The following is a 26,688-nucleotide window of genomic DNA, read 5'->3' as shown; positions in this document are numbered from 1 at the left end:
TTTTATAATTTTTTTTTTCGGATTTGGCGCATTCCTAGAGCTAAATGCTACAATCATTCATGGTGATTTAAAAACAACAACATTTTGATTCTTTAATATGCAGTTAAAGTTATAATTTGTGTTCATGTCATAGTCTTTTAATGATTTCAAATCCAATGTATTTTGAAGTCACTAAAAATAATAGACTATGACATGAACACAAGTTATAACTTTGCATATTGAAGACACAAAATGTTTTTGTGGGGCTTTTTTAATTTTCAACCATGAAAGATCTTAGTATTTAGCTCTAGCTAGGTCCAGAGATACTCCAAATCTGAAAAAAAAAAATGAATTTTACTAAAATAAAATATTGGTCAGGCCTTAATCTGAGGAGCGGGCGGTGGAGGGCAAACAAACAACTTTTTTTTTTTGCCTTACTGTGATACTTAAATCGTACATAAAAAAGTGGCTCTTGAACATATGTAAGCAAAAATACTCACAACCGTTTACTCACCCTTTAGATTTTTCTTTGGCAACAACAACCTTATCTTTAAACACAAGTATGTAGACACTCTTAGCAACCAGTTTAGTCTTTTTGATCTTCCTCTTGGCTCCTCCCAGACGACCACTATCCATGGTAACCATTGACAGATGCCCTCGCTTGACAATTGTGGTATGCTGCGAAATGTCCATTTTCTATGGCAAATGAAAAAGTATAATATATATTGATAATGTTTCAGGAAACAGATACATATATTTCCAATTAAGCAAAGGTTATTTTTAGTTGCCGTAGTTCTACAACCAACTACCACAAGTGACATAACTTCCTGCCAGTCATCAGCTGTTGGATCGTCACAACAACAAGCTTTGTAAAAGTAAGTGGTTCACTGACGAAAACTGTCAGCAAGAAAATAGTAACTTTCTATAAGTTTTGGTTTTCATAAATGAAATACTCTTTACTTAAATCAAAGTCTACTTATTGTACTTACCTTAACCCCCTCCCTGTAACCCATCTGCCTGGCAAGAAGTGTCACTTCCTCTATCCTTTCCATCTTGGTAGTTTCTTCATCACACTTCTTGGCCATCTAAAGCAAGACAAAATAAAATAATCAGAATTGATTGCATTTGCATCTTAACATGGGCACGGTACTGTGAAGATGATCACAAACTTGTATTTTTTCTTGATTTTTAAACAGAGTTGGTTAAATTTTACAGAAATATCTTATCATAGCAGGACAAGGTGCCAAATAAACCATAGCATAATTCAGGAATGCAGCTTTTCAGGTGCAGTACCCTAACCAGCCTATATCTAGAGCAACTACTACACCCAGAATCAGCTACACTGGTATGTAGATTACAGTCACATCAGATTTTTCCAGCACAGTGCTTTGCCAAATGCATTATATGAAGAGCTTGTTTTCAAACCATGTTAAGTCCACAGACACATGTTTCTGATTTACATGTGCGTATAGTATAGTAATTTCAGTTGGAAGCACCATTACAAAGCAAACAATGGATGGATGTACAGTAACAATAGGGCCTACTATGTGAGGCCTTTGTTTTCCAAATGAGAACAATAGTCTGCATATTGTTAAGCAGCAATGTTGTGGTAAATAATGGCTTGTTGATGGTACAACTCATTGTTGCTAATGTTAAACTTGTTAAAGTAATTGTGATAGTATCACACAAGTAAATGAGAAACATGTGGTTGTGAACTTTACATGGTTTGGAAACAAGCTCTTCATATACCAAGTATGCAAATAGCAATATGAGTCCTGATTGAAGTCAAGAAGAACAAATTCAGCATCTTATGACTGCACATTTGGCTTATATAAAAGGATTGTGACAATGATTTTTTGTGCTCTGATCAGCAAATCATTAGCCTTCTGTGACCTGGTTGGCTAAGGCTACCTGTTTGAATTACAGGTGTTGAACTACACAGGTATTAAGCTAAAAGTTAATTGCCTGGTATAATAATGCTGTTGACCACTTATGACCTATGCTAATAACAACATTATCATACCAGATATGTCACTTTGACACAGTCAAGGCATCAAAGAATGAATGTACCTTTAGTCACAATATCAGTTACATCAGGAAGTATAGCATTTTTCAAAATGGTCTCAAGGTAGTCTAAATATAGCCAATATACTGTATTTGAACCTCATTATGTTGGTTCACTTAAATTTCTGGCATTACTTCATAATATCAAGAAACTACAGTTATATAACTGTCTAAGAAATTGAATGGTCAAATTTGGTTGTGGCAGGGTATGAAATTAAAAGTTAGTGACAAATATTTCCTTGGGTGAGCTAAGATTCTGTAAGTGGTGAGGTAATGCAAAAATGACTTATCTTGGTTTCATAGTGTCATACATATGCTGCTGAATTTCAGGTTTTTAAAAGTGGGGCCACATCTCTCGATCCCTCCGACTGCTCAAAAACTTTTGCCTCGCTTCGGTTGCTGTAATTGGTAACCTAATAATTTTCTCCCAAATGGGAGTATTCCCCTGATTGACTGACAAAAGTGGGGCCGTGGCCCCCTCCAGTCACCTTTTACCATACGCCAGTGACATAATATGTGACATGATCAAGGGGAATGAGTCGGATGTCGCTAACATTGTTTTTGAGATATTGGCAAAAACAGTGTTCAAATTCTTTTGTTTTATATTGTTTTCAGCCATTGATAAATTGCTCATAACTCCCTTATGAGATGTCCAATTTTGACGGGGTTTACATCAAAATGTAGCATTTGTAAAATGAAAATGGTGTAAAAAACTTCAAATTGAAAATTGCAGACATGTGACTCATTCCCCTTGATCATGTCACATATAGTTGTATGACTTACCAAGCGTGCTGCAGCAAATGCTGATGTTGCTATGTATTCATCCTCACTACCCTGGGGCCTTAGCCTTTGAATACGCTCCAAAATGGCCTGAAAAGATCAAACATGTGATGATAATAGTTTTATTAAAAGTGTCCGGTATTAAAGTCATGCAAATTTAAGATGCATTTCCACGTTATCAAAAATTGATAAGGGCTCATATTGAAATTCCCTTACACAGGAAGGTGTGCGCCATCCTGCAGCTTTCCTGTGCTAGCCTTCTTTTGTTAAAATCCTGGAGAGGGTGTATCACTGATGCATATAATCCGTCCGCTTTTATGACCGAGCTTTCCTGAGGCGTAGCAGCTTAGCTTAGGGGAATCCTGCCTTCTTTCTGTGTGAAAACGTGGTAGGGTATTTCAATATGAGCCCTAATACATTCACTATCATACACTTGAATATAATACATATTCTTCAAATTTTATGTTCAACATTCATAGCCATGACACTTCCAGGACCTATATATATCAATCACTCATTCTTGTTCAAAAGCAAGTCAGAAGTAGAATCACCTGTTAACGGCTGTGAGTAGAACCATATTCATTTCAGTTTTCATCACTTCCCTTGTGTTAAACTGCACTTTACAACATTTAGATTAATTTTTGCATTGATCTCAAAAAATCTATTATACATCCACAAAAGATCATTAACTAAAACAACAAAAAAACTTGCATCTTGTAACTATAAAGAGAATTAGAAAAGTGAGAGATATACTTACTGAGACCAAAAGAGGTAACCTAGTAATTCTCTGGAATGGTAGCATAAGGAAGGACTGGATATCAAGATGTTGGCATTCAGGGTCACTCTCTAATGTATGCAAAGCATTGGCAAACCCAGCTTTCTTCCTGCAATAACAAATAACATTCAAGCGTCACACAAACATATTGGGCTATTCTATTTAACTCTTTCCACGCGGGTGTCGACTGCAGATGACAAGTTTCCAAAAAAAATTTTTAAACTCAAAAATTTCAGAATTGTAAATTTTCATGACCATATTTGGAATCAGCATGAAAAATGCATTAAAATGAGTACAAACATGCCTAGGATTGGTTCAGTAGTTCTTAAGATAGCTCTTGATATTTTGAGACAATATTTCAAAACTTCAACTTTTTTCGTTGAAGCGCATGGCTAGCACGGAGAGCATTAAATTCCACACACCCCATGTGGACGATTTTTAAAGTATCTTCCACAGGGTAGTATGAATTTCAAATGGAATGAACACATTAGCAGTTCCATTTGAAACTCACCCTCCCTCAGTGGAAGATTCAGGATAAATCTTTCTCAGAGGGTGTATGAAATTCAAATGAAGCTTTCCAATGTGGTTATTCCATTTGAAATTCATATGCCCCCTTTGGAAGATATTTCCAAAATCTTCCACTGGGGTAGTGTACATTTTAGCCCATTATCATGAAATCCATCATACTTTATTTGAATAGATTTATCAGGTTTGCTACTAATAAACATTTTAGATTTGACAAAACCAAGTGAATGTTTACTCACTACACTATTTTGTATTTGACAAAAGGTCCAGAGAGCTGTGAGAAGCAATGGAAATGAGAAGAGGCACATGGCCATGAACAGAGATTAGGGCACATACTTTCTAAGTCACATATACGATCCACTTTTGAAATCCGAAAAAGAGAATAAGGAATACCAGAAACCAGTTGCCCGAGAGAGTAGATCAGATGACCATATCAGGAATATCTGATGAAATCCTCCAATGCGATGGACAAAAAATTGTAGTGAGTAAAAATTTGCTTGGTTTTGTTAAGCAAAAAATCCAAAATATCTATCATAAGTTACCAAATCAATCCTTCATTTTCACTGTATTTGTAAATTGATACATTTAGACAGCATACATTTACACCAATTATCGTACTTGTTTAGAACTTCAGAAAAACAAACAAACAGACAAACAAACCACTTACTTGACTCTATCCAATGTGCGGAGTTGGTACTGATTATTGGCACAATATATAGCATAGCAATTGAAATTGTCACTTTCCAGATGTCTAAGAAGAATATCACACACATTCATGATGAGGACGCTTTCTTCTTGCCTCTTCTCTAGCTCTAGAAGTAACCTGTGAGGGAAAAGATGTTCATTACAGATTGGTCAATATTTGAGAAAGAGGAGACTATTTCACATTATGCAACAAGATGTTATTATAATCTGTGTACCTTCCTTGAGTCAGTAAAGTAAAATCAAATTTTGAGATTTTCTCAAAAACAGTTAATTTTTGCAGGAATCTGTTATGCAAGTTAGATTCCTTGCATCATTTCCTTTCTGAAAATGTATACTTTTATATATTCATTTTGAGATATAATAAAAACAATATCTAAATTACTGACTTGAGAAAGATATACAGACTATAATTCACCCTTTGCACAAATCTGCCATCTTGCTACCAAAACAAGGTCATCCCTGCAAAAGCATGCGCAAAAAGTGCATTTCTGTTTCTCGCGCTTTTCTAGCAACGCACCAGAAGGCTTTTGCAAAGCATGCGCAGCAACTAAAGCACATGTTTGACAGGCGAAAGCACACTTTGCGGGTAGAATCACGTTTTGAGATGACAATGTGATTGGTGAATAGATGAGGTGACAGCAATGTTTAAAAACAGATCAGTGGCTTCAGAAGTTTTTTAGCATTGAGGAGATGACAAAAGCAAGTTCTGAGGGTTTCCCTCGATCAGAAAATTTGGCAAAAAATAGGTCCAAACAGTAATTTTTCAGGTATCTGATCACAGTTTTTTTACTTCACTTGGAATTATTAGGGGGGCTGAAGGGTATTCATGCCCCTGCACCGAAATCATTGAGGGGCTGGGACCCTGCTAGCCCCTGGTTCAGAAGCCTAAGAAGATTATAAACTGATCTTTCAAAATGCTTGAGGAAAGTATAAGACCACTTCACTGTTCTTCAATAGCCTTCATTCCTTATAACTGAATTGGCCATAACTTTTTGAACTAAAGATGTTCAACAAAACATGATACATATACATATGGATGAGTAAATAAATGCTACTTCCATGCACACACACCCCCTAACCCATCGTAAGGCCAAAAAAAAAAAAAATGTTGTGTTGCCCTCCGCGGCCGGGTCAAAATCGCGAAAATCTGGGCCAGGGGGTTTTTTGGTTTTTTCAACAAAAAAAAAAAAATTTCAATTTTTTTTTTTTTTTAAATAATTTTTTTTAACAAATGATTTTTTTTTATCATACATGTACCCCCAAGCCTATTCCCAGATCCATAACGTTCACTAAAAAGATTGTGCCCCAAGCCAGCACTTTAATTGGATAGTAGGACTGACTCATTGAATCCCAACAACATGGATGTTTAGGCCCTTCACAATTGATTTTGAGTTTCCTATTTCCCACCCGCATCAAAAATTGCAAAATATTTAATTATTTGATTTTCTCTGTCATTTTCTCTGTTAAATGACATTTTTGTTACATTAATTTGCTACTTTCATACTTAAATCATGAATCCTGAACAAACAAATAACACATATTATTAATTATCAATGTATAAAATCAACCATAATTGCAATATGATCTGCAGTGCCAAAATGTACCATGCAGGATGTTCATGTTGATATTGGGCTGTGACCACTTGTTTCAAAATGAAGAAAATAATAAGTAAAAAATAACTAATGATTAAGTTACCTCATGCCTATTTTAAAATCTTTAAATAGTAAACTAAGAATTAATTGTGAAGGGCCTTAATATTATTATTTACTTCAATAAAATATTCAACATTGGGTAGAAAATACAGCCAATATTAAGCATATGCCTCTCTTCACTCACGTTACTGTGAAATAGTAGGTATCAAATGGTTGAGTTGCTTAAAAAAAAACAAAAAAACAAAACAAATCCGGCCTGGTGTACTACCAGATTTTAGGCTTGGGAGGGCAACACAACAATTTTTTTTTTTGGCCTAATTCAATTTAAAGACACAACTTACTTCTCACTGGCATCTCGTACTGATCTGATATTTGAAAAGAGTGTATGGTGGTCTGTGGTTCGCATCTGACTTTTCAGTAATGGTGAATCCATGAAATGAGATATGACCAGGTTCAGACTCCTGAGATAGGATGCTTCAGAGGTGATCAATTCAAACATTGCCTGCAAGGAAAAGAAAACAGAAATAATTAAACAGTTGGTAAGTATATATCTAAATATTTTATTACCAGTACCCTAGAAGTTAAGGTGGAACCTCTATAGTCCGACGGTTCTTTATTCCGACGGTTCTTTAGTACGAAGGTTCTTTATTCCGACGGTTCTTTATTTCGAAGGTTCTTTAGTTCGAATTTTATAAAAGGTTCCCCAGTCCGAATATAAAAAGAGGTTCTACAGTCCGAATTTAATAAAGGGTTTTTTTTTCGGACTAGAGAACCTCTTTTAAAATTTGGACTAGTGAATGTTATGAACACATGTTCGGACTAGCGAACCTTCGGACTAAAGAACCTTCAGATTATAGAAGCCTTGGATTATAGAGCAGTCCCCGAAGTTAAGGCCAATAGAAATTTTATTAAAATTCCTTATGTTTGATCATTTAATAAATGAGGATTATTAACCCCATGAGAACTACCTGCCGATTGGCCAAAAAGAAGTTTTCATTATCAATTGGACCAATCAGCAACATTGTTAGAATAACTTCACCACACAAAAAATCTGGGGTGAATTATTTGCAAATCTCAATTCAGATTGGTGATTAAAGTGAAGATATCATGTAATTGACCAATCAGTGGCAATGTTATATCGGCAGGTAGTGCTCATTGGGGGTTAAGCTTTTGATCTAGTGCAGACTAGTAGCCAATGCACAGAGGCAGCCATTTCATGTGCCAGTACTTTAGCGAATGCTCATAATTTGAAACTGCACCCAATAGTTTGTGGGAGATCATAGTTAAGTTACTTCTGTTTGTAGAACTTACAAACTGAATTTTAAAGGTACATTACCAGATTCTTATTGTTAATATAACCCCAAAGATACACTGCTGCGTAGCTACTTTGTGGCTGCACTAGTACCAGTGCAGTACCGATTTAGTACAAGTGTGTGAACTGACCATGTGATTCCTATGTGTGCACTCTAGAGTACCACACAGGCACTCCTCTAGAGTACCCACACAGTTACTCCTCTTAGAGTACCCACACAGGTACAATGTATTCCTCTAGAGTATCCACACAGGTACTCTAGAGTACCCACACACCACACAGGTACACTTAAATACCCACACAGGTACTCAATTAAATAGGCAGCAGTGTACCTCTGAAGGTGGCAGCAATAAGCATCTGGTACATATAAGCCCATCACCTATTTTAAGCAGTATGCTCATACCTGAGTGATCATGGTATAATTCAACTTGATTTATCAAAATATCGTTTGATCAGTTCATAATTGGCGGGCCTTATAACATCGCGGATTAATATCTTATTTTGAGAATTGTCCTATGACATCTCCCCAGAAGCATCATAAATTATTAATTGAAGTCCTATACTTTTTCTACTTTATTTAACACACACAATATAGACCAGACAGGTCAACTATATCACTCTTAACGTGGGTCTTCTTTTCGGCGTAATGGTAAAAGCCTAACAATTCCTGCCGATTACGAGCTGATCAAAGTATACCATCATTATTACTAACCTCTTGTAACTTCTTTTCCTCATCACTCATCTCCTGTAGGACACCACTCTTGACCACTTCTCGTAGCTCACACCAATATGACCGATGAAGCACAGACGATGTCACCGACACTTTCCGAACAGCTGATGCTTCCTCAACCACTGCTGTCACCGGCTCAATTTTTATATCCTCAACCACATCATCTTCCACTGATATCACAGATATCCTTATTTCAGGTTCAGAGTACACAGACTCTATTGGTAACACGTTGCCGTTCTGTCCACGTCTGAGTGAAGGAGGGGTGCTTGTTGGAGGAGGAGGGGGAGGTGAGCAAGGGGAGGGGAGGTTCCTTGGTAGTCTTGGGGGTGGTGATTTGGGAGCATCTCCAAGAGCGGTTGATTTAGGACGGGCATACGGGTCGCTTAGTCTTTGAGTGGCTTGGTATATTTGGAATAGTGGCTCTGTAAATGATAAAATATAGAAATGTTTCAAAAGAGTCGTTCACTAGAATTGTAGAGCATAGATGAAGCAAAAGGGAAGGACCTTTGACCTTTTTGACCCTGTAGTGACCTAGCATGATCACAATTATTTAGTACTATTATTTACAAATATATTTTAATATATTTGTAAATAATAGATTCTTGTTTCCTGATATGTTATAGGAAAATGATAATGGGCTATTCCAGTTGAAATCCATATACCCACTGTGAAAGACTTGACCTTAATCTCCCACACAAGGAGTGTACATTTCAAATTGAGTTATCCATTCATATAATATAACCCCATTTGAAATTCACACTCTCGGTGTGGGTGATAAAGGGTATGTCTTCCATATAGGGGGTGTATGGATTCACTTTCCTGTGGGAAAGCTGACATCAAGATTATACAGTGAGACTAGTGAAACACACACCATTATATCTGATAGAGTAAACACTTTTCTAAATACATCCCCACACACTATACAAACAAAAGCAGTAGCAACTGGGGTGCCATACACCTCCATGCCAATCTGAAAAAGTCCACTTTTTTCTGTAAAAAATACCCTTGAATTTCACCCTTTTTTGAAGGAAAAATTTGCAAAAGGTCAACTTTATAAACCCCCACCCCATACACACTGGCTGCAGGCCTGATACAAACAGTTACATAACAAAAGGTTTCTTTAAATATGTCACTCTTACCTTTACTGACATGATAATTACAAATATCATGTTTACATATATTATGTACATGGTGTCCTACAGAATAAGGTGTATAGCTTAACATCCACATGATCCTTGTCATGTGCGTGCGTGCGTGTGTGTGTATGTGAATGTCTGAATGTGTGATTTGTACAAAAGCTAACATTAACAATGATATCAATACCCATTATATATCATTTTTTCCTTGTTATAGCTTAAAAAGGATTATTATCGACACAATGCAGTTTTTCTAGCTCATGGTCACCAGAACGAAGTTCACAGAAGTGTTGAGAAGGTTAGCAATTTATCACCCAAACTATGTTATCTATGATTTTTTTTTAGGTTACATTCCCACAATTTGAATGGTGGACGTGTTGCCTGAATAGTAGCTTAGGAGCCCAACTTGTAACCAGAATTTGAAATTGTGTTGTCTACTTAGGAGCTTAAATTTGGGCTTTTTGCCAAGGGCGTGGAGTCCCAATAAGACAACTGTTCCAGTTATAATGCTACTCAATAAAAAAATTTAAAAAGACAAAAACACCTTATTTTAGGATTTAACCAATTAAGGAAATGAGAATACCTAATAGCTGCTGTTATCAGAGGAGATTTTATCATATACTTTATAAAAAATGTTTTTTAAGAACAGGAAGAACAGCTCAAACATAATGATAGGCCGATCTAAAGGGGAAATCAACATGAGGGAGCTATTTTGTTATTACTTTACATTTTCAAGCCAAATTCACCCATGCATTTAATCTACAACTATGATTGGCCTTCAAACAGTATTTGTTTCTTTAAACCATTACAGACTGTCAGACATTATAAACCACTTTAGGTAAGCTTACAAAGCCAAACCAGGAATAGGTGTTAAGGGCTTTTGTTTAAATTGAGTGGAAATTAACATTTCTTTCTTGGTCAAATAACAAGAACTATTGCACAATTTGATGTGTTAAGCTTACCCATCTGCAGTGACCTGAATCAAGTGGACTGGCGAATTCGCCATAGCTATGTTATCGTCACAATTATCCTATCCCAATCTCTTTGGTTTTTCTTAATAGAAGGTAGCTTATAGGCCGTATAAAATATTTTTCTAGTTCTCGTCTGGAGTATTTTCATGAATTGACGAAAGTGGGCATTTCCTGGGGTTTATTTTGGAATGTTTGAAATGGAAAATGAGTCAGATGTTGCTAATATTGTTTTTGAGATATTGGCAAAAACTGTGTTCAAATTCTTTTGTTTTATATTGTTTTCAGCCATTGATAAATTGCTCATAACTAGATGTTCGATTTTGATGTGTTTGCATCAAAATGTAGCATTTGTAAAGTGCCAAATGATGTAAAAAAGTTTTAATTGAAATTTGCTGATGTGTGACTCATTCCCCTTGATCATGTCACAATTGGCATTGCTAGCAGTTATGATTCTTTTTCAATGCATTCTTGTAAAACAATGAGGGGTTTTATATCAAGGTTCTGAGGGTTAAATACTGAACAACATTTTATAAAACTGATCAAAATTGCACAATTACTTTCGTCATCATCATAATGAATTACTGGATCTTAACAAACAAAATTTATACTTCAAAATTGAAAAAGAACAAAAATATGGATAAACTCCAGAAAAAACTCCAGGGGCAAGAACCAAAAATAAATTTTATATGGCCTTACATATACCTATAAATATCAAATATATCTTGGAATACTCAACTGTTTTTTCACAATTTTATGACATGATTGGATAAAACCTTTGGCAAATTTATCAACTGCCACATTATTCATTCTTGTTAATTAATTCAATTTGACATGATCAAATGTGTAATCATTGTTTTGCAGTTACTGCTGAGTCGAGTCATATCTTATATCATTTTTATTTTTTTGCTTTACTTACTATTGTTTTCAATCACTGCCATTACAGATAGGCCTATACATAGGCTATAATAAACATTTCACAATCAAAATCTCCTAGGTTTGCTCTCAATTCAGGTCAGGTCACAATTTATTTAATGAAATTATATAGTGATGTATTTAAGCGGCATTAAGTTTTCATTTTCTTAACAGTTCTGTACTTCTTTTTTTTTTACAGTTTAAAAGTTCTACACAAAAAATCTACAAATTTGCCAATCTGGTACTTAATGGTACTTTATGATTGTTGAATTTGTTAGTACCAAAGGTCCACAAACTTCAAAATAACCAATTCCTCAAATGAATCCAGGTTACGTCCCCCATTGGTGGAAGTCACTTCCCATGTCCCCTATTTGGCTATTCCAATTGAAATCCATACACCCCTTATAGAAGACATGTCCTATGGAAGACATGTCCTTAAATCTTTCACACTCCATTTTAAATCTACACCCCCTGTGTGGGACATTAAGGTCATGTCTTTCATATAAATGATATACCGTAAAAACTTGATAGTTAGCATATGTACTTACTATTGAGTGCTTTTAAAACATGCAAACACAAAGGGTTTTGAGCAAATCATTGATACAAATAGTTAAATATGAACAAGTAAACCTGTAAATTTGTGTCTGAACCCCATTAGCTCAGTTAGTAAAGCGCCGGACTTTGGTACACATTTCATGTTTTCAAAAGTGCTTGATAGTAACTATCAAGTTTTTACGGTAGGGGTGTATGGATTTCAACCGGAACAGCCCAAACCCCTGTATCCATATAGCACTTATCATTATACATAAAAACACATTGTAGATATAAATTTCCAGTTTAAAGTCGTCATATTGCTCACCTTTATTGACAAATTTAGAGCGCTGCCTGTAGATAGCTTCACTGGCCTGTAGGCTGCTGACTAGACCCTTGAGGAATTAAATAAGGAAATTATCAATCAAGTAGAGTTATGGAATCAAATCAAACTCAGATGGTGACCCAAGACAGAGATTATTATGTGTGATATTATACAGGTTAGTATCAATTCAATTCAATTGCTATTAAAATATTTGGTTTTGTTCTAATGAAATTTTCCTTACTGTATATCTACAAACCTGATGAATCTATTCAGTGCTATAAAAATCACTTCAAAGTCATATTTCTGCTGTGAAAAAACTGGATGGTCCAAATTTTTCATTCAACTTAAAGGCTATGCAATAATTAATAGTACTGGGGGCTGGGGAATTCTCAAAATGGTCTGCCAAAATTGCTTGCCTCTCCCCCTTCAACCTAACAAAAATTATTTGCCCCTATCGATATGCCAAAAAATTATTTGCCCCTATCGATATGCCAAAAAAATATTTCCCCCTATCGACATGCCAAAAAACTTTGCCTCTCCCATGATTCAATAATCATTAATGCACCAGGCCCGGCATCAGGCCTTAACTGATTACAAAAAGCTGAAGTGTGTATTCCTTTCCAATATGTTTTTGTATCATTACTTTCCCATTCATCATTACATTATGCATGAGTCAAGCAAACTTAGTTGATACCATACGTAAAATATCTAATTCTCAATCATGAGAGCCAACTTGGGTACGCACAGATATTTGAGTCAAGCGTACTATGTAAAGACCACACGCTATGGAGCAAGCAAGCACAGTTTCTGGGAATACTGTTATCACTAGGCAAGGTCAAGGTTCAGTCAAGTAGGTCGCGCAGTCATGTTATTCTACAAAAAGTATGTTGACGCAGCAGTACGCAGAAGGAACATGCTCTCATGATCAAGAAATAGATATTTTACCTATATAATGAACAATTTCAAGAACAAAATGTTTTCCATAACTATGCATGTGTAGATTTGTCTTCTTACCTTCTTTACAGGTTTGTCAATCTCTATCCTCGGTGGTAGAACTGGCTTATCTGGAGACATTAACCTCCTCAGGTCACCGTTATCATTTCTGTCTTTCCTCTGTAGCACAGGAGATGCTTTGTTTACAGGTAGATGTCGGTACTCATCCGGGACAGGCGGATCTATTGCTACACATGGTATGTCGCTTTGTAACAGTTGTACATCTTGGTAGGCACTGGCATTTATGCTGACACTAGCAAGTAAATCATGACAAGAACGCATTAGGCGTTGAAAAATGGCGGCCATTTTGAATTGTGGCCGCCATCTTGTGAGCGAAAATGGTATCGGCATGCATGATTTAACAGTGTGTATCACTCTGTGAAAAATGGACACCTCGTCCATATTCAAAGGCACTCATGTGATGTTAGTTTGTATAACGGAAATTAACAGAACAAAAATTAGCCTTCACAATAGAATTGGCAAGTAATCTCTATAAATATCAAAGGGGCCCACTTCAAGCAACTGTTGCAAAGTGTTTAATCTCAAAATATAATCAAAAAAAATGAATGACACATGGAAAAGCATCAAATTTCTTGAGATATTTGTATTTGCTTAATATAATTCAAGGCTTCCTACAATCATTGCTGAATCAATCATATTGCTAATCTATAGTAATCGGCATAAAATAAGTAGGAATTGTTTGTTTTTTATTTGTGCGTAAAAGTAACCCGGATTTACGCACACTGCTTTTGGTATGTACAGGATACAAAGCCTGTCACTTCTATTTGGTACAGATTTAGAAACTGTCAGGATGGTTGGCTATTCGCCTATTGCACGGTTCCGCCATATGCGGGGAGAGCCTTGACATGGCAATAGACATGAAAGGAAGTATTACGTAACTTTACGCAATGTTATATGACTGGTTCAATTCCCATTCATGCATGCTGCCAGATCGAGGCTCTCGATGCATATGGTGGAACCGTGCAATGGGTGAATGCCAATATTATATTCTTTACTTTTTTTTCAACTTTAAAAAGTAAGTGTAGAACAAATTGGATTTTTTTTCTACTTTTGTTTTATAGTTCTCCACTTGAACAACGATGAATGTACAGACTTAAGTATAGCTTACTGGTTAAGGCAGTTTCAATGGATGAATTTGATTTCGTACAAACTACCTGAGCTCTCACAGTCATATTCCTGAATTTTGATACAAAACAATTGTCCCAATTGATGCAAGCTGTTCCATAGCACCATCTGCATTGTCAATCTCATTTGACCATCTTTTATTCAATCATATATATAAATTGACCAACTGTCCGGCCAGCTGTGGCCACTTCCTTGTTGGAAAGTTTCCACCCTATACTATCAGGATTAGATGTGGCTGGCACACTGAATTACATAGTAAATGCTACACAGGTGGCAATCGGGTCTATCTATATTCTGACCTATACAGATCCATCTCCAATCTCCCCCAAAGACCTGTAGACCTTTTTCAGCAGCTAATATGAAATCCCAGAAGTAGTTCACAATAATATCCCCATACAATAAACAAAAATACCACAGCCAATCACACAGTGGCGACAATGGCCGGGGACAATGCATTCAATGAACATGTGATGTGGTATGATTTTTCACCCTATAATGTTGACTGATTTTTAACTGATTTAACGGGTACACACATAAGCAAGTATTGGCGTGAAGTGTAATCTTTTAATTATCAAAATATAGTACCCCAGTTAGTGTACTTTAGCTTGCAACAAAAGTCATTATAATGTTGGACCATTGTCAAAAAGTGTCCTTCGTAATGGCAATCTCGATTAAACATGACTCAACCTTGCAACTGTCCTCACCCACGACAACTATAAACATTGCGTCAATTCAACACCGCCCTCTTTTAATTAACCCTGTACCTCATTAACGGAATATATTCATCAATTAATTAGGGACTGTCACTACTGGATTGCCTAATGATGGGAAATGGCACATTGACATTTCAGTAAACTTAATGTTTACATAATGACCTCCATGTTGGATTTCAGTTAAATCCAACATGTATCTAACATGTATTCAGGAAAACATTAACAATTAATTGCATTTTAACAATGTTGTATTTCCTCGCACCTGTTGTGTGTGAAGTCAATAGTTAATATGTGATCTAAAGATAATTATAAATAGCTATGAATAGATTAACGCAATGTTTTTGATTCAGTTAAGTTCACAGCATTAATGGGACTTTTCGGAGATTAGTTGCCAAGAGTGCAAACCTGTAAGGCTCATATTGAAATACCCTACCACGTTTTCACACAGAAAGAAGGCAGGATTCCCTCGCTAAAACGCGCCTCAGGAAAGCTCGGTCATAAAACGGATGGATTATATGCATCAGTGATACACCCTGCCCAGGATTTTAACAAAAGAAGGCTAGCACAGGAAAGCTGCAGGATGGCGCACACCTTCCTGTGTAAGGGAATTTCAATATGAGCCCTAAATCAACTTCATTTCACAACTAAATTTTTCCAAGCAGTCAAATTCATGAAATCAAATTTGATCAAATATTTATATGTGTTTAACCTCCAGAAAACAAGAATTAAATGATGAATTTGGGGCTTGGCAAAATTGTATTTCCACAAAAATGGGACATAACAGTGATTTGAAAGCAAGCAAAAGCAAGTTATACAGTTTTTTCTTTTTACAGCATAATGGTTACTCATGTCTTTTAAAATAAATAATGCAAGAAACCCAGTTCTGTGTGTCTAACACAACTTTTAAGAACTCATTATTAATCCCACTTCTATGAGCTATTCCAGTTAAAAGCCATACACCTCCTATGGAAGATGTGACCTTAATCTCAGTGGTGTAGATTTCAAATGGAATCACTCATCCAAGTAACCCCATTTGAAATTCACACTCCCTGTGTGGAAGATTAAGGCATATCTTCCATAGGGGTATATGGATTTGAACTGGAATAGCCTAATGTTCCCTTCTCCCTCATGTTCCTACCCCTGGTCCCAAAGCTCTCCAAACAATCTTGATGTTAACAATCTTGATGTTAATATTACTCCTTTTTAGCAAGACTTTTTTTGTCAAGACTTGTAAATACACTCAGCAAAGAAACATGAAATTAATGATTTACCTACCAAAAGCAAGACTGTATATAAAATGTCCCTATTCAGGATTTTTGTATACTTTCAATATCTTCCTCTTTTTCTTGAAAAAAAAACCAAACCTTTTCATGACCATGTGTACATTTCAAAATATGCAGATTGGTTGGTATTGGTTCATATATAGCACACTTGACTCTATTCCTACACATTTTTAATACTTACTCTGTGCCAGGAATAACATCTGGTCTGTCGGAGATATGCCTATCGGGAATTGGCGAAGGCTGGTCACGATCTGGGAAATTAAGGAGCAAAAGCATGATTATAGTAACTATATTTGTGACAAGATTGGTCATTGCTAAAATTGAACACTAAATCTGACATATGTTGTAATCCAGAACTTGTCTTGGATGAACATCAAATTCCAGCTATTGATAGAATGTCAAAGATTAATCAATCTAAGACAGATATTAAACAGCTTTTTATCTGAAATGTTTTAACTTGAAATAGCCTGGATTTTAGCTGTTCTAGAAATGGTAACATTTGGTCAAAATCAATTATTCATTGACAAAACTGGATTATTGTTTGAAAAAATTCTCCTTTTTCCAACAGATCTTGGTATTAAAATTTGATATTCTTTGTAAGCTGACATTTCTTTATAGGAAGCTCATAACTGTAACGACACCTATACCTATTTGGCTCTTCCAGTTGATATCGACATTCCATACAATGTGTTACCTGAATGGTATCTATACATGATATCCACACACCCTGTGTGGGAGATCATATCTTCCACAGGGGGTGTATGGATTTCAACTGGAATAGTCCATTACAGATACATGTTATTAACCTGCTTTGTTCACTTCCGTACTTATTTCCCATAAAATGCACTTCTCCATTTTTACAAAAATCTTTCAATTATCCTTCTGAACAATTCCCAATCTTTAAAAAACCTGACCCAATACACATGAAACAATCTTGTATCAAAGCAGGCAATATCAAACAATGCATTTACTTAAACTTAATAATCAGTTGTTTCAAAAAACATACAATGAGATATGAATTCATTCCTTGACACTGAACGTTGATGTACAATACTCTCAATCAGCATTCATGCAATTGGAATGTGGATTGTTTACATGCATGGGATCTACTTCACAATGTAAGGTGTTGCACTTTCATGCGATGGTGGACATAGTAACTGGGGGGAAATTGGCAATTGGCTCATACAGCAGAAAACAACAAGTTCCTCTCCCTTCACTCAGTTTCCAACAAAGGAATTATATCATGGACTGTATTATATATACTGTGGTACTGAGTGTTCCCCAGGTACACTCTGGTTAATATGATTTTAACAACCTGCTACTTACCGCTAGAGGCATCATACGAATCACCAAAACTTGCAAGTGTACCACCCAACTTATCATCCAATGTAACCCACAGGAATGACAATGTACCACCGAACTTATCATCATAAAGGTAACCCAGAGGAATCTATCCCTGTAGCCTACTACTTACCACTAGAGGCATTATCCAGATCAACTTGTCACCATAAAGGTAACTCAGAGGAATTTAGACTAGTGACCTACTAGTTATTACCACTAAATGTATTATCCAGAGAAGTTACCATCATAAAGGTAAACCCAGAGGAATCTAGCCCTGTAACCTGCTACTTACCTCTAGAGGTATTATGCGGATCAACTTACCACCATAAAGGTAACCCAGGGGAATGTAGCCTTGTCAACTGGGAAAATAAATTCAGGAGTGGAGGCAGGACAAAATGATCAAATTATACCTATTATTCAAAAGAATTTCCAAAATTATTTGAATTTTCAATATTTTGTTTAGTTGTGACTAGGGATGGGGAAGCTGAAGTGCCCCCCCCATGTCCCCTGTGATGTCTCCAGTGTCTGCTACTACTTACCACTAGAGGAACCATCCAGATCACCAAAACCGGACAATGTACTACCCACTCTATCATCAGATATGTAATAAGATGCATGATCACGATCCATTGTCTGAAAATCTTCAAGTAAACTAAGATAACTGTTCTTAGAAGCTGTGCTATCTGGTCTCCCATCGTATTGTCCATACACCTCAGGACAATCAGGGTCTACACCAAACTTGAGATGAAGTGCAGAGTCATAGGTGGTGTATGTTGATGATGGTCTGCTCTCTCGCAGAATACCTTGATCAAAATATACATCCTCCTCAAGAGTAACATCCCGGTTTGGAGTGGGAGGTTCATCGGTGAGGTTGGCATAAATTGTGTCAGAATCCTCACCACTGTCTTTGCAAGAGGATGATGATGATTTCTCAATGGCAGCATCATCATCGGATCCAAATTGCTCATTAGTGGTCGATGTATCTTGACTTTCTACATTGGCTAACAAATCATATTCATCCTCCTGAGTCGTGGTGGTATTAGCGAGCAAGTCATAATCGTCCTCCTGAGTGGTGGCGGTATTGGCAAGCAAGTCGTAATCATCCTCTTTGGGTTGAATGATAACTTCCTCTTTTGTGCTCTGTCTGGACACACATGGATTCCCTGGAATGCTTCTTTTGGATAGAATCTCTTCTTCAATATCAATGTAACTTGCTGTAGATGACTCTGATGCTACTGAGTTGCCTAGAGATTGTCTGCTTCGTTTCTTATCCTCTGAAGTTGCTGGAGTCGTTACTGGTATGTTCTCCTGCGTGTTAATAGAGCTTATTGACGTTCCTGCCAGTGTGACATCATCATACAATGTATCACCTGATACATCACCTGATACATCACCCGTTACATTGCCAGAGTCTACTCCATCAATTGATCCGTTAGCATCCACATTAACATAACTATGTGATGACCTCTTGACTTTATTACTTGTTACAATGTCTGCTGCATCATTGTTTATTGCATCTTGAATCAAATCTGGTGGATGTTGCTTAGTTCTTTCCGCATCAACAGCGGTAGCAACATCCACTTCCTTTTCAGCCCTTTCCACTTTCTTTGATCCTAAACACAGTGGCTCAAAGTATTCAAACGAAGATTTACTCTTCATATCTCGTGTTCTTCTTGGTTTAGTCCGTCTCCATGGTAAATCTTCAGAAACTCTAATTTCTGTAAATTCCTCATCGGGCGAGTTGATATCAGTTCTAGCTAGCCGTTCATTAACTTCTTGAAGCATTCTTGATTCTTGAAGGAGTTCTCTTCGGAGGGTAGCTACCTCATCGTACTCATCTTCTTTGCTTGGAGCTGGTGCTTTATTGCCCTGTTAAGTACAATTAGAAATGATGTCAGTAAATAGTTGATTGCTCTGTGTGCTAGTCATAAGCTTCAACATAAAATATCAAGAACTCCAACAACTAAAGTTTCACTAAATGACTGAGGACACCCCTGTCACACTATGCAGTGGCATAGCGTCATAGGGGCACAGGGGGCACATGCCCCCACAATCGAACGGCTTGTGCCCCCCCCATCACACCTGGTGCCCCCCAATCATGGTTGGTGCCCCGCCCCCAATGTGATGGCCCACGCTATGCCACTGACACTATGGCTAATTCTGGACCTTTTATAGTAACCTGAAGGGGGAACATAACACACATAAGGACGGTCGTCACCACAAACATGTCCTCAATTGACACCAGGGATGTAGCTACGGCGGGCAAATTTGGCCAAATTTAGGCAATTTTCAATACAATTGTCAATTTCACACAAAATTCCCTCAAATACCATCCGTCACTAAAAATTCTCTAGCTACAACCCTGATTGACACCAAAAATACACTCCCAAACACCCCCCCCCCCCATATACCCATCCCAACATGACCTTCATTTCACATTTTTGTGTAAACATGTGATTATTACACAAGATACAGCAAATTAGGAGCATTATACCTTAGGGACACCAAACTCATGATACTAAAATGTTAGGAAATATGGTTTGAACGACACACATTGCCTAAAACTTACTGTTGTCATAGAAACTGGGTCATCTTCCTGTCTTTTCCTTAGTCCTGGTGCTGAGTCAGTATGCCTTAAGGGAAAGCGATTTCTTATGGCACTTCTTGTATCACCTGCATCAAAACTTTGAGGCTGTTGGCTCTTTATGCCTCTACGACTGTTAGTTGTACTCTTACGTATGGCTTGTCTTCGTCGACGGCTGCATCAAAAGGAACAAAATTGTAATCGATTTATTTAATATTTACAATATTAAGAATCTATCACCGAACAATTGATCATACTCGTTTAAAATGTTACACATTCTTTGTAAACTTGATGCACAGACATATAAGGAAAGAATATCTCTGCATTTCTCATTAAAAATGTTGGTGAAACTAGTAACTCTAACATGGTTATGAGGCACATAGAGTATACCATTTGTAAAGGATAGTTTGAGAATACAGATAACACGTATCTACTATAGGATTTCTCAATTTCAAACGTTCAAGGTCCATGAAGGACATGAATTCCGTCTACAAGCATATATGTCTCTAAATGAGGTTTTTTTTGACGAAAGAGATAAAAGGCAGACACCCTCCACAAAAACATTATTGTCAGTTTGAGCAACTCTACTGATATAGGCAGCTATACAAACAGCATACAAACATGTATTATTGTAAGACCAATCTATTGTAATATTTTGCAGACTGGTATTCTACGGTACATGTTTGTACTCTTTGACCAACATCATTAAATGAATCTGTTAAATTATTTGTGTTCGAAGTGATGATGTAACAGGATTAACTACCGGTACCTTAGCAATAGATGAATACAATTTTTGAATAGATCACCTTGCACTACAACATTCACACTGTACCTATGCATTGAACCACAGATGTCAAAGAAATGCTGATCACTCGCACCTGCACAATTAATATCTTTACAATCTATAATTACAGACATACACAACTGATGAGTGCAACCTGCTTGTAGTGCAAGGTGATCTATTCATATTCAATTATATTCATAGTGCTATGGTAGTTAATTCGATTATTACATCACTTCAACAGCGAATTGACTTTCAGTGATAAAAATTCCCTACTGTACCTGATTGATGTTGTTGCCTTGAGAGGACTGTGTGGAGGAGGCCCATTGTCCAACTCATCTGCGAGAAATAACAGAGACAAAGTTAATTTTCAAGACTAGATGTGAGAAATCAAAGCAAATTCAATTACACACCTGGAGAGAATGTGCACAAATGAACTTTCAAACACATGCAATAATATAAGATCTTAACAAACACCAGGGGAGGGAAGATACTCAAATTGCATAACCATCAACATGCTAGTCATACCACACCTTCCATAACCCTATACTTGAAGAAAAAAAAATGCTTCTTTTGCAGTGAAAACTGCTGTTTATACAACTATTTGAACCATTTTTCACTGGTTAAAATTCTCATATAATATTATTTTTCTAATGCACAGCATGGTCTTACTTTTGCTTCTCATTTTTGCACTTTTGTAAGTTATCTTTTTTGAACAATTCTTTGCTAAAATCCTTCTTTTTTTTTTTGTAAACATACACCCAAAGCCCTGGTAGAATCATGCTCCAAGCAAAGCTTATAACAACATGGTAGGCATTTTGAAACACTAGAAAACCAGAATCTGAATACTAGTTTAATGATGTATATGCAAAAACTAGCAAAACCATAAGGACCCTCACCCCCTACCCTGCTTCCCCTTATTGTTACAGGTGCATTATGGAGAGGGTCTAGATTTTACCCTTTACTTGCCCCTTGGCCCCTGATAACAAAAATCTGGTTACAGGGTGTGCAAAAAGTTTCAACCGAGGTGGGTTATGCCCCAACTAGGCTGATTTCTCAAACCTCTGGGCTCTTAACCCCATGAAAACTACCTGCCGATTGGCCAAAATGAATATTGTGTCCAATTTTGAACCAATCAAGGAGGGTATTAATAAGATCATCTGCAAATGCAAGTTTGACCATAAATAGTTTAAAGCCTTGTCATAATTGGCAACTGAAATGAGCATTTCAAGATATCAACCAATCAGAAATGCTGTTAGATGACCAGTAGTGTCCAGGGGTTAAGCACTACGGTATGCACCTGGGTTATGCCACATGCAAAAGATCCTGTAACATTGTTGTAATGAATTAACATCATACTGATGACATGCAAAGTACTGCATGTTCACAGCTGGCCTAATTCATTCCATCCTAGTTAGTATATGGACCTAATCGTATGCCTCACTGTCTACACAATGTCTACACGATTGGATACATAGCACGCGATTATGACACACATGAATATGGTGAGGGAGGGATGACACAGCTGATATAGCTGCCTTTAATCCTCAAATTGTTGTATGCTTCACACAACAACGTATCATAATGTAATTTACATAGATGATACATCATTATGTGAAATGGATGATGAATTGGTATTTGAATCGTATGCCAACATTGTCAGAAGATGCCAAGTATTTTGGTATTAGCTGAGAATAAATGGTGGTTTCTGAGTGGTGTAACCATGGTAACATAGTAAACCATATGTGAAGCTACTGTGACTAGACATATTGTGGATAATAGCCACTGATCATCTAGGAATCAACCTGGACCTCCAAAACGCTAGGCTGATGCTCTACCACCTGAGTAATGATGATTTAGCTGAGGCAGAACATTTTTTATCAATTCTTGAAAGGCCTCAAGAGCCTAGAACTTCATCAGTTCAACATTTTCTCTCATTCTACCTATGGTTTCCAAGTTTGGTGAGAAGTTTAAAATCTGGAAACAATTTACTTGCTTTTTTTGTAACTTTTCATTTTGAAAAGTTTCAAGGCAGCCATTTTGAATGCATCATACATTCAATCTGTGATGAAGACAACATTCATGTATACAAGTGTTATATTACAGGCTAGACAATACAGCAGCCCATGCATTTAGCGTGTTTCTATTGAGTCCCCTGCATTTTACCGGTAAAACTGTTCGCTGTCAAATAGCGGCGAAAGGCGGATAACGGTCAGTTTCCATTGCACGTTATTTACCGGTAAACACTCGATGAACAGCGTCAATTGACACACCTTAAAAGTTTGCTGGCGAAAGGTCGTGCACTGGGGTCAATCGCAAAGCATTGTGGATTTTAATATTGTAGTATTTTCTTAATTGTTTGGCTAAAAATGAGGTAGCAAACACGAGAAAAGAAGACTGAAGAATAATGTTTTTTTATTAGCGTTTTCATTCGTTCGCGTACATCAAATTACGCCATTGGGAAATCCCCCTCATATATATCAGTGATATCGACGTGAGTACTCAGTATTGTTGCGCGCAAAAAATAGGTCTTAGAATTTAATCTTTCACAGTTTAATTTCAGTTAATATTCTTTTTAGCGAATAGTAATTTAACATCAACAACATAATATTAAATTCATGAAATCTTTCTAATTTTCTGAAGCACACACCGCTGCGGATCCTAGTTGATTTCTATTTATTTCGCATGCACAGCTGGATTCATCCGCTGATGTTGTTGTTTTATTTCATGGCTTTTTCTAGGGTCATTATAAATCATAACTCATATTAAATATTTAGCATAATATGTATAATGCAGGGATAATGCATTATGAATATTTCTTCCATTTACTTTATTTATAGCAAGTGAGTCAAATATTTGTATGTGATTAGGCCTGAGAATTTTTGCGAACGGAATGGTATAATCATGGTATAATACATCAGTAAACAAGCTAGCTCATTGATGATGCAGAGGTCAATTTTGCGACTCAACTTCCGTTTCTTCCCTGTATGCGCATTCAATCGGAACGGAGTGAGTTTCTATTGACGTTTACCGCTAAGCATCCCCGCTATTTTCCTTCCTCAAGAAGGAAAACGTTACCGTAAAAACTCGCCTCTGTTTACCGGTAAATAGCGGGAAGGTCAGTTTCTATTGAGCAGAAATAATCCCTTTACCGTCTTTTTACCGGTAAACGGTTCCAATAGAAACACGCCTATAGCTACTGTCCAGTACGGCCTCATCTGGGATGGTTTCCCTGAACTGGGTCGACTGGTCCAGGGAATTGGGTTTGGTTGCTGATCCTCCTCGCTGATCATCAACATTTTACACATACATGCTACACATTCTGAAATTACTTGAACAAGTATAGAATATATTATCCTCTCACCCCCCCCACATTAGCATATATAGAAAACATCATCTAGACTGTTCAATATTCATCTAGACCATAGATAGTGAAGGAGAACTATGGTCACACACAGTATTCTGCACAGTATAATCCAGATCAACTTGCACTCAGTATACCACCATCATGGGGAGGGGAGCACCCAGGGCCAGGCCTTACAGGGCCATGGCCAAGAGACACACAGCCTAAAGTTGGCCCATCTGCATTTTTGGAGGACCACTATGGTAGAAAAATTTCATAAAAAAAATTAAAGCCCTGAATTTTAACCCCACCCCCTCCCCCAGGCCTGGACTGACTCTTGGCAGCTCTGCTTGGATTGATGTAAGAACACTATGCTTCAGTGGCAGTTGAGATTGGATTAAGAAATTTCCTTTCTCTTGACCTAGAGGCTGACAGTAAAATTGCCCTTGATTGTTGGGAGTGGCCTTTTCCTTGATCTTTATCTTCAAATCTGTTTTTCTCTTTTCTTTCCATATAGGCAAGCATGCTTATAGGCTTTTTAGTCTGGCTTGAGCATTTTGTTTGAGCCTGGTCCCATCAGGACCCAAGTGTGTTACAGCATGGAGCGACCATTTAAACAAAGACTAAAGGTATAACCCTACTATAATATAACACAGAAATTAAAGCATCTCTGCCCCATTTATCCAACCACGTACGGTCTTCAGCCAATTTAAACCAGAAATATCAGTAACATGACAGTGCTTGTTTATATGCCTATCTTCAAACCATCGCAAAAATAACTATGATTCACCTCTGAACATCTCATCCAAGCTTACAATGTTATAACCCCTACACTGCCTAAAACATCATCTGAAAGGCAAAAGCTCATAAGTCTACATGCAATGTTTCTCAACTTCAATAATTTTATTCATAGGCCTACCTTTAATGATATTGTGTTCCTAGAGTCCTAACATGCCTAGTACCTCTATAGTGATTCTTGAGATAATCCATTTCATTACTAAGCACATAATCATTTAACTTTTGGGTTTTTTTATAACTTCAGATCGTGCCAAGTATCACCTTCTGAGAACATGCAACTATTTGATTCTCTCAGACACATGCTTTCAACAAGTGCCAAGATCAGTCTAACTAAGACAGATAAATTGCGGAAATGTGTTTAACTGTGAGACACACATGGGAAAGCCATCCTGTATACATACGTAATACATATCAGGAAATGCCAATTCTCCTTAAACGATATGAAAAGTAATTTCCGAAACCTTTCATTCCATCTCTTCCAATTCCGGACCATACATAGTTATACAAAGCTTCTTTCTATCTTTGCAGATAGCATTTGAAATAAAGACTGCCAGTTATTTTGACGGAAGTCGCTTTGAGTTCACTGCTGGGACTTTGTCCTATATTATTAGGGTCAGTCTAGACGCATAAATCACTGTAGGTAAGGTAAAATAACTAGGTTTTGTAGCTAAAACCCGGTTATGATGATCTGAACTAGATAATGCTATGGTATTTGTTTCTTATTTGTTCTAGCTTGTCCTGCAAAGGAGCATCACTTTCTTGGATCATAGGCCCTTTTTGAAGGACTAGGCTTGGATGCATTCTGATAACCGTACTGACCCGAGTTATAATAATAATAGTCCCATCATTTTTTAATGGAGGCCGTCAGCCTTTCGCCATCTTGTGGGTGCAAATGATACTTGTGTTCATGCGTCGGACACTACACGCAGGGCGCAGCTTGCCACGCAACTGTTATCACGCATCACACGCATGGAGATCGAACGACCATCTCAGCGTGTACCCACAAGATGGCGGCATATGACGTCACACTGACGGCCTCTATTGAAATATCATTTGAATATGGGGTAGTATAATTGGATCTGCAACTGATCATGAACTGCAGAAAAAAAAGACTTATCAAATCTTCAACAAATCACTTAAATTGCTGTGGACTCATAACTTTCATCTAATTTTTGTATTGCATTTTGGGAATGGCTACAGAATGCTAAATTTTGTCCCTCCTTATGTTTAGTCAATATTTTGTGTAAGATTTCAATATAAATTTGTATGATTTAGGAATAAATTGCAGGGGGAAGTTTTTCTTCAGTGT

The 26,688-nt window shown here is 36.9% G+C and overlaps 1 protein-coding gene across 4 annotated transcripts in view; it reads right to left on the bottom strand.

Annotated features, from left to right (window-relative positions):
• Positions 1-26,688, bottom strand: part of LOC140156749 (uncharacterized) — a 93,437-nt gene that overhangs the window by 5,644 nt on the left and 61,105 nt on the right. For all 4 annotated transcript variants that reach the window (XM_072179704.1, XM_072179703.1, XM_072179706.1 and 1 more), the window contains 13 exons: positions 21,520-21,577; positions 20,443-20,632; positions 18,413-19,742; positions 16,714-16,783; positions 13,412-13,643; positions 12,401-12,467; positions 8,505-8,944; positions 6,822-6,982; positions 4,791-4,946; positions 3,581-3,707; positions 2,827-2,913; positions 969-1,064; positions 494-675 (listed from right to left, as the gene is read on the bottom strand). In XM_072179704.1, coding sequence (XP_072035805.1) covers positions 494-675; positions 969-1,064; positions 2,827-2,913; positions 3,581-3,707; positions 4,791-4,946; positions 6,822-6,982; positions 8,505-8,944; positions 12,401-12,467; positions 13,412-13,643; positions 16,714-16,783; positions 18,413-19,742; positions 20,443-20,632; positions 21,520-21,577 — 3,196 coding nt within the window. The remainder of the gene's footprint in view (positions 1-493; positions 676-968; positions 1,065-2,826; positions 2,914-3,580; positions 3,708-4,790; positions 4,947-6,821; positions 6,983-8,504; positions 8,945-12,400; positions 12,468-13,411; positions 13,644-16,713; positions 16,784-18,412; positions 19,743-20,442; positions 20,633-21,519; positions 21,578-26,688) is intronic.

The sequence above is a fragment of the Amphiura filiformis genome, chromosome 7 (assembly GCF_039555335.1).
Source record: "Amphiura filiformis chromosome 7, Afil_fr2py, whole genome shotgun sequence".
In the NCBI taxonomy this organism is placed as follows: domain Eukaryota; kingdom Metazoa; phylum Echinodermata; class Ophiuroidea; order Amphilepidida; family Amphiuridae; genus Amphiura; species Amphiura filiformis.
This window is presented reverse-complemented; position numbering and strand designations above follow the sequence as displayed.